Source organism: Cheilinus undulatus, linkage group 9 (assembly GCF_018320785.1).
Source record: "Cheilinus undulatus linkage group 9, ASM1832078v1, whole genome shotgun sequence".
NCBI lineage: Eukaryota > Metazoa > Chordata > Actinopteri > Labriformes > Labridae > Cheilinus > Cheilinus undulatus.
In genome coordinates this window covers 2,356,196-2,368,592 of record NC_054873.1, presented here as the reverse complement: position 1 = coordinate 2,368,592, position 12,397 = coordinate 2,356,196, and the positions used below count along the sequence as shown (strand labels likewise).

At 39.4% G+C, this 12,397-nt stretch overlaps 1 protein-coding gene across 2 annotated transcripts in view; it reads right to left on the bottom strand.

Moving 5' to 3' along the window:
• immp2l (inner mitochondrial membrane peptidase subunit 2) overlaps positions 1–12,397 on the bottom strand; it is a 207,672-nt gene that overhangs the window by 194,443 nt on the left and 832 nt on the right. Inside the window, exon 1 of one of the 2 annotated variants that reach the window (XM_041796635.1) lies at positions 6,763–6,861. The exons of the other annotated variant lie outside the window; for it this stretch is intronic. Coding sequence (XP_041652569.1) covers positions 6,763–6,807 — 45 coding nt within the window. The 5' untranslated portion in view covers positions 6,808–6,861. Of the gene's footprint in view, positions 1–6,762; positions 6,862–12,397 lie in introns of those variants that run through there. 2 annotated transcript variants of the gene reach the window in all.

Below are 12,397 nucleotides of genomic sequence, written 5' to 3'. Positions count from 1 at the left end.
TAATAGTAGCTGGGTTTCCATTACAGTTTCTCGCAAAATAAAAGCGATATTTCTTAAATTTCGATTAAGTACAATTGCGCTTTGAATGCGTTTCCATTGAAGGGAGTTTTGGGCATAGGCCTTGCAATTCTTGTAAAATCTCATTTCGCGTGAATCCGCTGCAGGGAAGCTTGACGCTCAAAACCTGCTGCGTGTTGGTACGGTTTTGGTTACATCTACGGCGGTTGCCTTGATAATTTTGAACAAAAGACGAAGGCAACGGATGATAGTTCAGAGGTAAAGTCCGTATGTACGGCAAAAGCCACATATAAGGGTAGAAGTATGACGTTAAGAAAAGTCTCGTCTCTTCTTCTGTCCACACGAACAGCGCCATGTTGTCTCAGAGTGACTGGTCATGTGACACCGTACGTCACGTCTCGTGACTTGTAAATGCGGATAAAGTGTTTCCATTGCACTTTTGCATATATTTCTATATCAAAATGCCTGAAATACCTCCTCATGAAAGCGTAAAAACTTTTCAGCGATATTTTAGGGTTTTTTCGAAATTCAGGCGTTTCCATTACCAGTTTTTTATTGCGCTATTTTGATTTTGTGCATTTCCAAGTGTAATGGAAACCCAGATAGTGTGTTAATAATTGTGCTATTGAGAGTAAATGCACACTAATGAATCCCTGAATCATCACAGTGTGTAGTTTAGCCGTGCTCTCTGCAGGATTCTTCTTCCTTTGTTTTCTGTGACCAGCTGATACATGAAATATAATCAGTCTGGATGATTCCTGGTATTCCTGGTATTCCAGGTTTAAGTCAAATAAAGCTGAGAGTTTCTGATTACATGTTGTAGGATTAAAATTGAAGTAAAGGTTTTGAGCGTGACGCTTCAGTCTGCAGAGTTAATTTGACACGTTTATTCTTCATCTCTGGTTTGTTCATTATGAGATGAAGTTTGTGCATCTGCATTAAAACCTGTGCGGTCTTCATCTACTGAAGCAGCTAGTATGTTTTGTAAAAACTGTCGACTCAGCGTATTTCCCTGAAATAAAATGACAGTACAGCCCTAATGGTTGAAGTTGTGCACAGCTGCTCTTGTGTGGAACTGCTCTTTAATTAAAAGCCTAATTAGCAGCTACCGGTCAGACGCTAACCTGAACACGGCGCCGTCTGACCCCTCTCTTCCTCTGTGCCTCGGCTGTCCCTCTCCAGAGCCTCTGTCCAAACTTATTTGTAGGTCAGCTCTTTTATTGGCTCCTCGTGTGTTCCCCCCGCGTAGCGCAGAACTGCTGCTCAGCAGAAGTGGAACTGTTTGGAGGGGAAGTCTCACAGCAGCGACCGCCTGTAATCAGCGTCCCCGCTGCCTCGCTGCGTCCTCCCCTGTGGATTTATCGGTCTGGAGAAGCTTTGGATCGCTAACATTAGTCAGCGGCCGAGATGGAGTCCAGCCCAGAGAGCCAGAAATTCAATTCCAGCAATCGGAGGAAAGAGCAGAGCACACAGTCTGAGCTTGATAGCGGCTGATTTGCTGACCCAAGGTCTGCTCGGGGGCTCTGCACTCCCTGAATCTGATATTTATCCCCTCGGTATCAGCCGCATCTGAATAAAGTGGAAGTGGTTAGTGGAATTGGGTTTGTTGAACCCGTGACAGATCTGTGTGGAGACTTTCTGGGCTCCTGCCATCCTGAGCCGACATGCTAGGGCTGGAAAATACAAATATCACATCTCAGCATGTTACAGCTGAGTGGTACGATATATAAATATACATATATCCTTATTTACTGCAAAAAAAAGACAAATGATACCAGGAGAATTTAAACAGTAGTAAAAATCCACCAACACTCAAACCTGCTTGATCCAGTCCATAAAAATACACCTAAATTTGGGCTTTTTTAAAATGTATAAAATAAAATTGCTGGACAGAGAAAAAAAAAACAGGTGGATGATGAAGAAGAAGGTCTGGGGTGGTTTTTACTTTGATATGATGGTGAAATACATGTTCAAGAGAAAATGTCAAGCTTAAAAGTAAAAAATGAAAAAACGCAGAATTAAAAGTCAAAATAAGGATTTTAAAAGGCAAATGTATAAGATAGGAAGTTGAACTCATGAGTTTAAAAGGTCAAAATATGAGTTTAAAATTAAATTGCAAGTGCTATGGGTCAAAATATGGGATTATAAGTCAAAATTAGGAGTTTAAACAGTAAAAATTGAGATTAAAATTTAAAAGAATTAGTAGGAATAGTCAAAATATCACTTAACAATAAAAAGTGTGAACCTAAAAGGTCAAAATATTAGATGAAACTTGAAATCATGATTTTAAAAGGTAAAAATGGTAAAAATGTCAAATTACAAGTGTAAAAGGTTAAAATATGTGATTAAAAGTCAAAATTGTTCATTGAAAAAGTCAAAATATGAAAAAAACTAATTCAAGAAAAGACAAAACACAAAATTGAATGTGAAAAAATGTTTGTGTAAAAGAAATTAAGCAGAAAGTCCCAATCATGTTTAAAGGGTCAAACCATAAGATTGAATTGTAAATTATGTTTAAAAATGCAAAAATATAAGTTTAAGTTCAAATTGCAGGGCAAATGGCCAAAATACAGGATAAAAAAATAAAGAAAGGAGTTCAATAGGCAAAAATATGACTTGAAAATAAAAATTGTGAGATAAAAGTCAAAACTAAAAATTGAAAAATATGAGATAAAACTTGAAATAATGGTTTCACAAGGTCAAAATATAAGTTAAAATTTAAAAAGGAAAGGGTAAAAGGTTAAAATACAAGATAGTCAAAATAATAAATTGAAAAGGTCAAAATATGACAAAAAAATCTAAATCATGAATTAAAAATGTCAAAACATGAAATTAAAGGAAAAGTAATGTTTGTAAAGACCCACTTTATGAAATAGAAAGTCACTATTATGTTTTAGAGCTCAAAATACAAGGTAAAATGATAATCATGACTTTAACAGGTAAAAATAGGAGTTTAAATTTCAAACTGCAAGTGCAAACGGCCAAAATACAGGATTAAAAATCTAAGTAAGGAGTTCAAAAGGTCAAAACATGAAATTCAATGTAAAAATAATTTTTGTAAAAAGCCAATATATGAAATAGAAAGTTGCAATCATATTTTTAAGATATATATGTAAGATAAGATTATAAATCATTACTTTAAAAAGTAAAAATATGAGTTTATATTTAAAATTGCAAGTGCAAAACGGCCAAAATGTGGGGAAAAAAAAAATCAAAGTAAGGAGTTGTAATGGACAAAATGTGAGATAAAAATCAAAACAGTGAGTTTAATATACAAAAATATGACCTGAAAATAAAAATTGTGAAGCTAAAAGGTCAAAACATGAGTTTTAGTCATTCATTCTGAAAATATGAGATGAAAATTAAATTCTTTTCTACATCCTGACTGTTTTATCATGGTTAAGTTTACTTCTTTATACTGGAGGAAATCTGCAGACCTCATACCGGTGGGACGGTTAGAATAAAAGTATGGTATGATCTTGCAGGCCGGGTAAAACTGTACCACGGGCCAGATTTGGCCCCCGGGCCTTGAGTTTAGCACCCTGGCCTACATCTCCTTTAACAGTGTTAGCATTCCCCGGCCTTAGACGGCACTGAGGCTGCTCTTCACCTCCGTCTGCTCTCTCTGTGCTGACGTGAAGGCAGCAGCTCTGTCCCACTCTCATAACTCCCACTAAGTGTTTGTTGATGATAACCTGTCTGCTCCATCGCTCGCCTTGTTACCGAGCTCGTTCTGCTTATTGGGCGCCGGCGTGAAGAACAACGTGGAGCAGAGATGCGCTGCATTGACTCGTTTGTCACCACGTCGGCAGTATTAATGTCTTTTCTGCAGACTTGATAAAGACTGCTTCCCCCGCCAGAGCTCCCTTTAACGTGCTGGAGTGCAGTTGTCACCGCGTCATAAACAAAAGCACCGAGGGACGGAGGCTCTGAGTGGAGCCGGAGAATGAAGACGGGATGCTAAACGCCACAGTCAGACCAAGAAAAGCCTGAACAGCTACTGTCTTTACCGGTCATTTCAGTCAGAAATGGGCTCACACAGTAAAACAGAAGAATGCCAAATCTTTAACAGAGCACAGACTGGTCTCACAGTTAAAGTGTTTTAAAGAGGAGGAGCAGCGAGGGAGCTTAAAAGTTCAGATCTGCAGGACGCTCAGTAAATGTCAAAGTCACAGAGCGACCTGCACTTCACCTCCACGAGAGCCAGATGACCACTGAAACGGACTTCCCCTGCTCGTATCACTGAGAGTTTCCCCGCAGATTACCCATAATTACCAGCAGGAGGGTCTGGAGTCAGCGCCTCCTCTGCAGAGCTTTTAGCTCAGCAGCATCTCAGTGAACTCCCAGATAAACGCCACCTCTGCTCCAGCCTCTCTGTGGTGTTCTGCCCATGAATGAAACTGAAGCTCTGACCACAGAGACGTTTATCAGCAGTAACGTTTGTTTCTCCATGAAAGCTCCGGTGGCAGCAGCGGAACGATTTTCCTGACAAGTGATTCATTAAAACGCGAGACAGCTGCAGACGGAGATTTGACAGCTCAGTGGACAAACTCAGCCCAGGGGGAGGCCTGATAGCGCCCCCTGGAGGCTAAATCACAGCCAAAACACTACTGTAGAGTCTGTAGCTGTAGTTGTTTGTGTTGTGAAAATATGGAATAGACAGAAGCAGCTACGCAGCTCAGCAGGAGAGAAATGAAACTTAAAGTACAGGTGCAGTGAACAAAGAGAGACTTTTATTTTTGTAATGCTCCAGTATATTAAAGGGCATGAAAAATAATGCTATTTGAACTTTAGGCCATTTCGCCCATGACTTTGCAATGTGATTAAAATCCACGTTATGAAAGGACCGGGTCAGACCAAGCACTCACCGTCATTTAGATCAGCGATACTCAGCGTGTGGCTCTTTTGTCATTATCTGTGGCTCTTTTTGTCTTAATGTGAAAAATTATTCCGACAGAAAACCTTAAAAAGGGGAAACTTTTTTGCCACTTTTATCCCATTTTTGCCCCTTTTAACCATTTTTTCTCTGCATTTTCACCCATTTAAGCTACCTTTTAACATAACATACCACTTTGGTCCTATCTTTTGTCCATTTTGACAACTTGTTCACAACTTTTTACCCATTTTTTGCCACTTTATCCCATTTTTGCCCTTCTTCACCATTTTTGCCTTTTTTCACCCATTTAGGTCATCTTTTGCCATTAAATACTACTTTTTCCTACATTTTTTTTAACCAATTTTAGCCACTGTTTTTTGCTACTTTTCACCCTTTTTAGCTACCTTTTGTCATTAAATACCAGTTTTTCCTAGTTTTTGCCCATTTCAGCCACGCCTTTTGCGTCTTTTATCCTATTTTTGCCCCTTTTCACCATTTTTTCTCTGCATTTTCACCCATTTAAGCTACATTTTATAACATAAAATACCACTTTGTTCCAACCTTTTGTCCATTTTTACAACTTGTTAACAACTTTTTACCCATTTTTTGCTACTTTATCCCATTGTTGCCCTTCTTCACCATTTTTGCCTTTTTTCACCCATTTAGGTCATCTTTTGGCCATTAAATACCACTTTTTTCTCATGTTTTTACCAATTTTAGCCACTTCTTTTGCCACTTTTCACCCATTTTAGCTATCTTTGGTCATTAAATACCACTTTTTCTAGTTTTTGCCCATTTAAGCCACGCCTTTTGCCACTTTCATCCCATTTTTGCCCCTTTTCCCCAATTTTTCTCCCAATTTTCACCCCTTTAAGCTACTATTAACATAAAATACCACTTGTTTCATCTTTTCTTTGCCAGTTTTTGCCACTTCTAGTACCTGTATCCTGGTGCAGAAAGTGTTGTTAGTCTGGTAGCTCCCACTTTGACAGCTGGTGCATCTTAGCCCCTTGCATTTCTGCAGGTAAGTCACCGTAATGGGGTGTAAACTTGCCAGGTAGAGAGACACCTTGCTAGTACTTTTATTTTTCTGTTGCAGGGGCTAGCGCTGTTGCCTCACAGGAAGAAGGTTCCCAGTCAGGGCCTCTGCAGAGTTTGCATGTTCTCCCCGTGCATGCATGGGTTTTGTCTGGATTCTCCGGCTTCCTCCTACCACCAATGACATGCTTGTTAGGTTGATTGATCACTCTAAATTTGCCGTAAACATGAATGGGAGCGTACCTGGTTGTCTGTCTCTATATGTCAGCCCTGCCAGTCCAGGGTGTACCCCGCCTCCTGCCCAGTGACAGCTGGGATAGGCTCCCCCTACGACCCCCAACGGGATAAGCGGTATAGAAAAGGGATGGATGGATCCCTAAGGTCACTGAGAGCACTGGGATTCGTCTTCTGGGAACCATGAACATTTAGCAGAGATTTCTTGTTGATTATGAACAAACTAACCCACATCTCCATCCTCCAACATGGACACTAAACCTCCCTCCGTCTGTTAGCGAGGTCTTTGCTCTGACTTTGCTTTGGGTGCTTTTTTGAAATGAGTCATATGGAGGATAATCTCTTTAACCTTATCACCAAATATTTATTCTTCTCCAGACTGCCGAGCCTCGCCGTGCATGCCGGCCATGACCGTGCTCGCTCAGCCTAAACTAAGGTGATTATTGGACGGGTGTCAGTGTTGACTGTAAGCCGGGAAGATCGAGCCCTCTGCTGCGGACACAAATGGGATTTGTCTCTCATGCAGAACATCAGACGAGGTTTTTTAGGGCCGCGGCAGCAGGGAAAGCTTCACAAAAAATTCTGTTTCCGCTCACCTTGGAGGAGAAATGGGCAGTTTGTTCCGCTGGTGAGGAAGTCATTAGCTCAATCTGTCACTCCGGGACACAAACACGGGCTGAAGGCACTTGACAGCTCAGAAATCAAACAGGAATAACCAGGCTGGGACACCTCGGAACGTCTCTCTCAGGGCGTTGTAACAGAGCAAATAGCAGATGTCAAAATGTACCTGTCAACAGACGAGACAGCCAAATCACAAGTGACTGCAGCGAAAAATAAATCCAGAGGAAGAAACGGATTCCACGTTCCTCGGAGATTGATATTTTTGATAACGCCGTGGCTTATTTTTCCCCCACCAGTGATTCAAATCTAAACGTTCTCAACCAGAGATCTGCAGATTTCTCCCTGCTGAGCTTATTTAACATTCATGCTCCACAGAAACACAGCAGCACAGCATAAAACACAGCCTAACAGTTTTCATGTCCGGGTTTCCTCTTTCATTCTAACTTTGTGGGAAAAAAAACTGTGGAAAGACTCTAAAGGGCTGGATATTTTTCATTTCTTTGACCTAAAGAGACTGAGATTTCAGAGAATGTCTCCAGAACAGCAGTAAACGTGAATACACCTGCTAACCAGGGCTGAACAATTTGCAAAAATATTCTCATTGCAATTTTTTCCTGCAATATTGAGGTTTGAAATGCGATTATTTAGGTTCCTCATTTTTTCTGTTGTTCAACAAACATCAAGAAATCATTCTATATTCTAACAAGAACAACATTAAATCAGTTCAACTAGGGCTAAATTCAGAAAAAAACATCTCACTGCCATTTTGGCTCACAAAGCAAATTTGATATCAATGCTTTATTGAAGGAGATGATCATTTCTCATATTCTTCTCATTCTGATGAAGAAAAATAAATGCATGAGCAAGAAAAGTAAGATTTTTGTAAAAAATAAAATAAAAAAGATACTTGAAGGTTTGAATAATGTTTGATACTCAACGCGTGGCTCTAGAGCCACATGTAGCTCTTTTATGTCTTCATTATAGACATTATTACCCCAGAAAACCTTAAAAAAAGGAAACTTTTTTGCCCTTTTTCACCCATTTTTTTAACGTTTCACCCATTTAAGCAACCTTTTGACATTTAATACCACTTTTTCCTACTTTTTTGCCCATTTTGACACTTTTTTGCAACTTTTATCCATTTTTTGCCACTTTAATCCCATTTTTGCCCCGTTTCACCCTTTTTCTCTGCATTGTCACCCATTTAAGCTACCTTTTGCCGTTTAATACCACTCGATCCCTCCTTTTCGTCCATTTTGACACTTTTTATGCAACTTTTTACCAATTTTTTTGCCACTTTTATCCCATTTTTGCCACTTTTCACCCTTTTTTCACTGAATTTTCACCCATTTAAGCTACTTATTGTCATTAAATACCACTTTTTCCATACTTGTTTGCCCATTTAAGCCAATCTTGACTGCTTTTTGCCCATTTTAGTCACTTTTCACTCATTTTTTTCCATGGTTTTGCCACTTTTGTACCATTTTATGCCAACCGTAACTCATTTTTTGTCACTTCTCACCCATTTTGCTACTTTCTCACCCTTTTTCCAACTTTCCTCCACATTTTTGCCCCTTTTCACCCATTTTTGTTGCTGTTTGACCGTTTTTGCCACCTTTAACTCATTGTTATTGCTACTTAAGCTGTTTTGCCACTTTTTTTGCCACCTCTTAGATTGTGGCTCTTGCAAAGTTATTTTTCAACTATTTGGCTCTTTGGTTGAGCAGGGTTGAGTAACACTGGTATACAGCATAAAAAAAAAAAGATTGAATCACACTGGTATTTTGACACGTTTCAGGTTGAAGAAATATTGCACTGTCTGCAATTTGAATATTGCAGCAGGCTATATTGCGATTTAATCTATTTTGCGATTAATTGCCCAGCCCTACTGCTAACCCTGTGCAAATGAGTCCAAAGACACTGACCATGCATTTCACAATTTAAAGCCCGGCTTTAGACCAGACAAGTTCTCTCTGACGATCCGTGGGGGCATCTCTGGATTTGGCGCTCTTTGCAACCTATCATTTGTCCAAATAATCCTGGAGGATGTGCATCAAATGATGATTTCACTGCTTGCTATCATGCCAGATCCTACCTGGTCTAGAATCACAAATATCAAACCTTCGATATTTACAGATCCAGGTCAGACTGCTTCAGACGGAATAACAACTTCTGACATTTTTAGGGATGCACGATGTTATCAGCATGATATCGGTGATATTCAAAACTGATATTTTGGCTATAGAAATACCTTTTTCTTTATTCGTCATTCCTTACCCATAATTTCCACATACTAGGGATGGGACCGATCCGATCAATATCGGTACTGGGTCCGATATGGACGTAATTAATAGATCGGATATCTGACTGATGGCGCCGATCCAAGTGACCGATCCAATCCGAGACAATAGATCCTTTAGCCGTAAACCATGCCATAAAGCAGGTCGTAAACACACCTGGGTGATGCTGACTAACAAAGGGTAAGGCAAGGGTGCCACCGTGAGGCCTGTTATGTTACTGCATGTGAGCTGCCCGATTCAATAATAATTATAATACCAATTATAAGGAAAAGTTATCTAAAATAAAGCCTTAACCCAAGGCAATAAAAATATCTTGAGACTTGACTTGTACAAAGTTTGGCGGTCAGTTACAGGGTCAAAGAGGCCGGCTGTGGTGTTAAACGAGGTCAGAGAAGCAGATTTAAACTCTGCTGCCTACACTCGCCAATACTGCTACCTAAACAAAGATAAATTCATAATAATAAACGTTCTACTTCTGTCAAATTCTTCACAATAAAAGTCTTTCCTTAGGTGCTTTTATTGTGGATACCAACATCAGGAAACACGGTGTCAGCAGGAGAGAAATGAAAGTTGAATCTACAGGTGTGGTTAGAGAGTAGAGAACATCAGGTTAGTTTTAGGGGAAGAAGGAGGGTTGTAGACCTGAGTATTTAAATCTGTAAACAAACAAACAGATGAGACAGGATGTAAAGCTGACAATCAAAAGAACAAGACTGCTTCATTACCAATCACTAAGGAAGAATATTTTGTCATTAGGATCCCTGTCAGCACTCACATAAACAAATGTTATACCTGGTGGGATCACACACACCCACACACAACGCAAACAACCGGGCCAAAACCAAGAGCAGCCCCTCCGAGGAAATATGAAAAAGAAAATGAATACAGAGCAGAAATAAAACAGCCATCCATTTAACGGTCATTCTGTAAAAACAGATCATAATCACATGTTTGAGAGAGGAACATGAACGTATCTCTGAGTATTAAGGGAGGGACTCAGATTATCTTTATCATCTTCCTGTTTGCCATCTTTGTTTACTCCTTCTGTGCTCTGTATTCTCGGTCATTCATGTTTGTATGATAAAAGCAATAATGTCACAGACTTTCACCAGTCCTGCAGGACAAAGCACCGATCAGATGGCGGTGAGGAGGAGGACGGCGGCGCTCTGATTACATCTGTCTGACATTTAATCAAGTCTGCAGCTTAAAGCACCTTTCAGCAGCACGAACACAAAACACCAGTATCACCACAGTGGGAGTTTGGTACAGCTCTGTGTTTTCTGCTAACCATATCTGCAAATACACATCAACTTCTTATTAAAACACCACTGAAGTACTGACTGTAACACAAGAGAACAGGACCAGATAATATTCAAAATCAGGAGGCTAAACATGCTAAACAAGTGTTACAGAAGTGTTATTCTGTCAGATTGCTTCAACAGCAACACCCTGAAGGGTTGTGTTGTTTTTGTGGACGTATGACACTAAAAATAAATGGCTTACTACAGCTTTAAAGTTTGCAGCACTCCTCTTTCACCTGTGTGGACATATTTCAGACAGACTACACCAAGCTGGGCCTCTCGTGTTTTCTTTTTATCCCCCCTTCTTTCTCTTCTGTCATGAGGCTGATCATCACCAGAGTGTCTGCTAGAACAAAACTTTGACCTAACTTCATTTATCAAAATCAAGATTGGAGTGGTCAGAGTACTTGAGGAAATTGAATGTTTGCTGTTATTAAACCAGCATGTTTTATCACAGATTTCCGTATTATATTCCTAATTTAAAGATAATTAACCCTCGGATCCTACTATGTCCGTTTTGAGGGCATTCATCATTTTTATCATCATTTGATAGTCACATTTTTTATACTTTGAGGCATCAAATTTGGCCAAAGTTATTATTTTTCTTCATATTAAAAAAAAAAGTGTTGCCCATAGAACTCTACTGATGCCAAATAGCTCCATCCATCCTTGTTTGTCCAAAATCTGGACAACAGACTTCCATTAAAAACAGGTTTTTTGACTGTGTGTCTATGGCACCAAAACAACATACAGCAACCTTTTCTATGCAGTCACTGGATCACCAGGGATCTAAATTTCACCATTCCACAGTGATCCAGCAGGTTTTAACCCCTTCAGCAACGCGCATGCAGGACTTCTTCCATGGACTCAGAGTGTTTGAAGCGCTATTTCACCCGCTAAACATCATCAGAATTGAATGAAATGATTCGTGCCACTAAATATGGATGTCTGGGAGTGGGCTACATGTGTTAGGAAAAGTTTGTGTGCTTCTACGTGTGTGCTCGGGTGTCAATCTGCGTGTATGTTTACAGCCGGACATGCCGTAAGTGGAGTGGTTACAGTCGGAAATGCTACTTCCGAGCATTCGCTCACATATGATGTGGTAGAGGAGGAGGTTTGAGAAAAGGATGGTAAAACTGGCGTGTTTGTGGCTCTGATAGTCTCATCTGTTTAGCATGGACGCTATCTCACTGAACCCAAGTCACTGGCATAGTGGACAATAACTGGCATAAAAAGGGTGTAACATTGATTTTTTTTTTTTTTTTTTTTTTAGTGGTCAGGGTTGAAGTTGTGTAAGAGATCTGAGTCAGCGAAAGTTAAAATTTTTTTTTAAAAACCCTCGCTCCCTTGTAATTTTAAGCCTCGTTGAGGCCAGTATGTCCAAAAATCAGACATGCAGATAAGTGTTAATAAATCTCTTCAACAACAGACGAGCAAGGACAGATGGAGCTAAAATATGGCATTTGGCACTACAAAAAAATTTCAATGCATCAAAATCAATTTTACTCATTATTGACATGGCCCAAACTGTATTTAGTAAAAACAAGTTTTACTTTCTACACCATTTTATGTGCGAATTATGGAGTTTTTTACCGTAAAACAATAACAGTGACATGGTGGACAATAACTGGCTTAAAAAGGGAGTAACAATGAATTTTTATTTTTTTTTGGTGGTCAGGGTTGAAGTTGTTGAAGAGATTTGAAGCAGTGAAAGTAAAAAAATGTTGAAAGTGATTATTTTATTAACACTTATCTGCATGTCTGATTTCTGGACATACTAGCCTCAACGAGGCTTAAAATTACAAGGGAGCGAGGGTTAAGGGCTCTCAATTTAAAAACACTGGCAGTTTTACTGTACTGAAAAGCAGGACTTTTTTTTTGTATAACAGAAACTTATTATTTTAATACAGAACCTTTCAGTATCAAATTGCCAAGCTACTTTTTTCTGTAACTGAGTGAAATTTGTGCATAAAATTTTCTGATACCAACAGAAGACTCCAAATTTTATG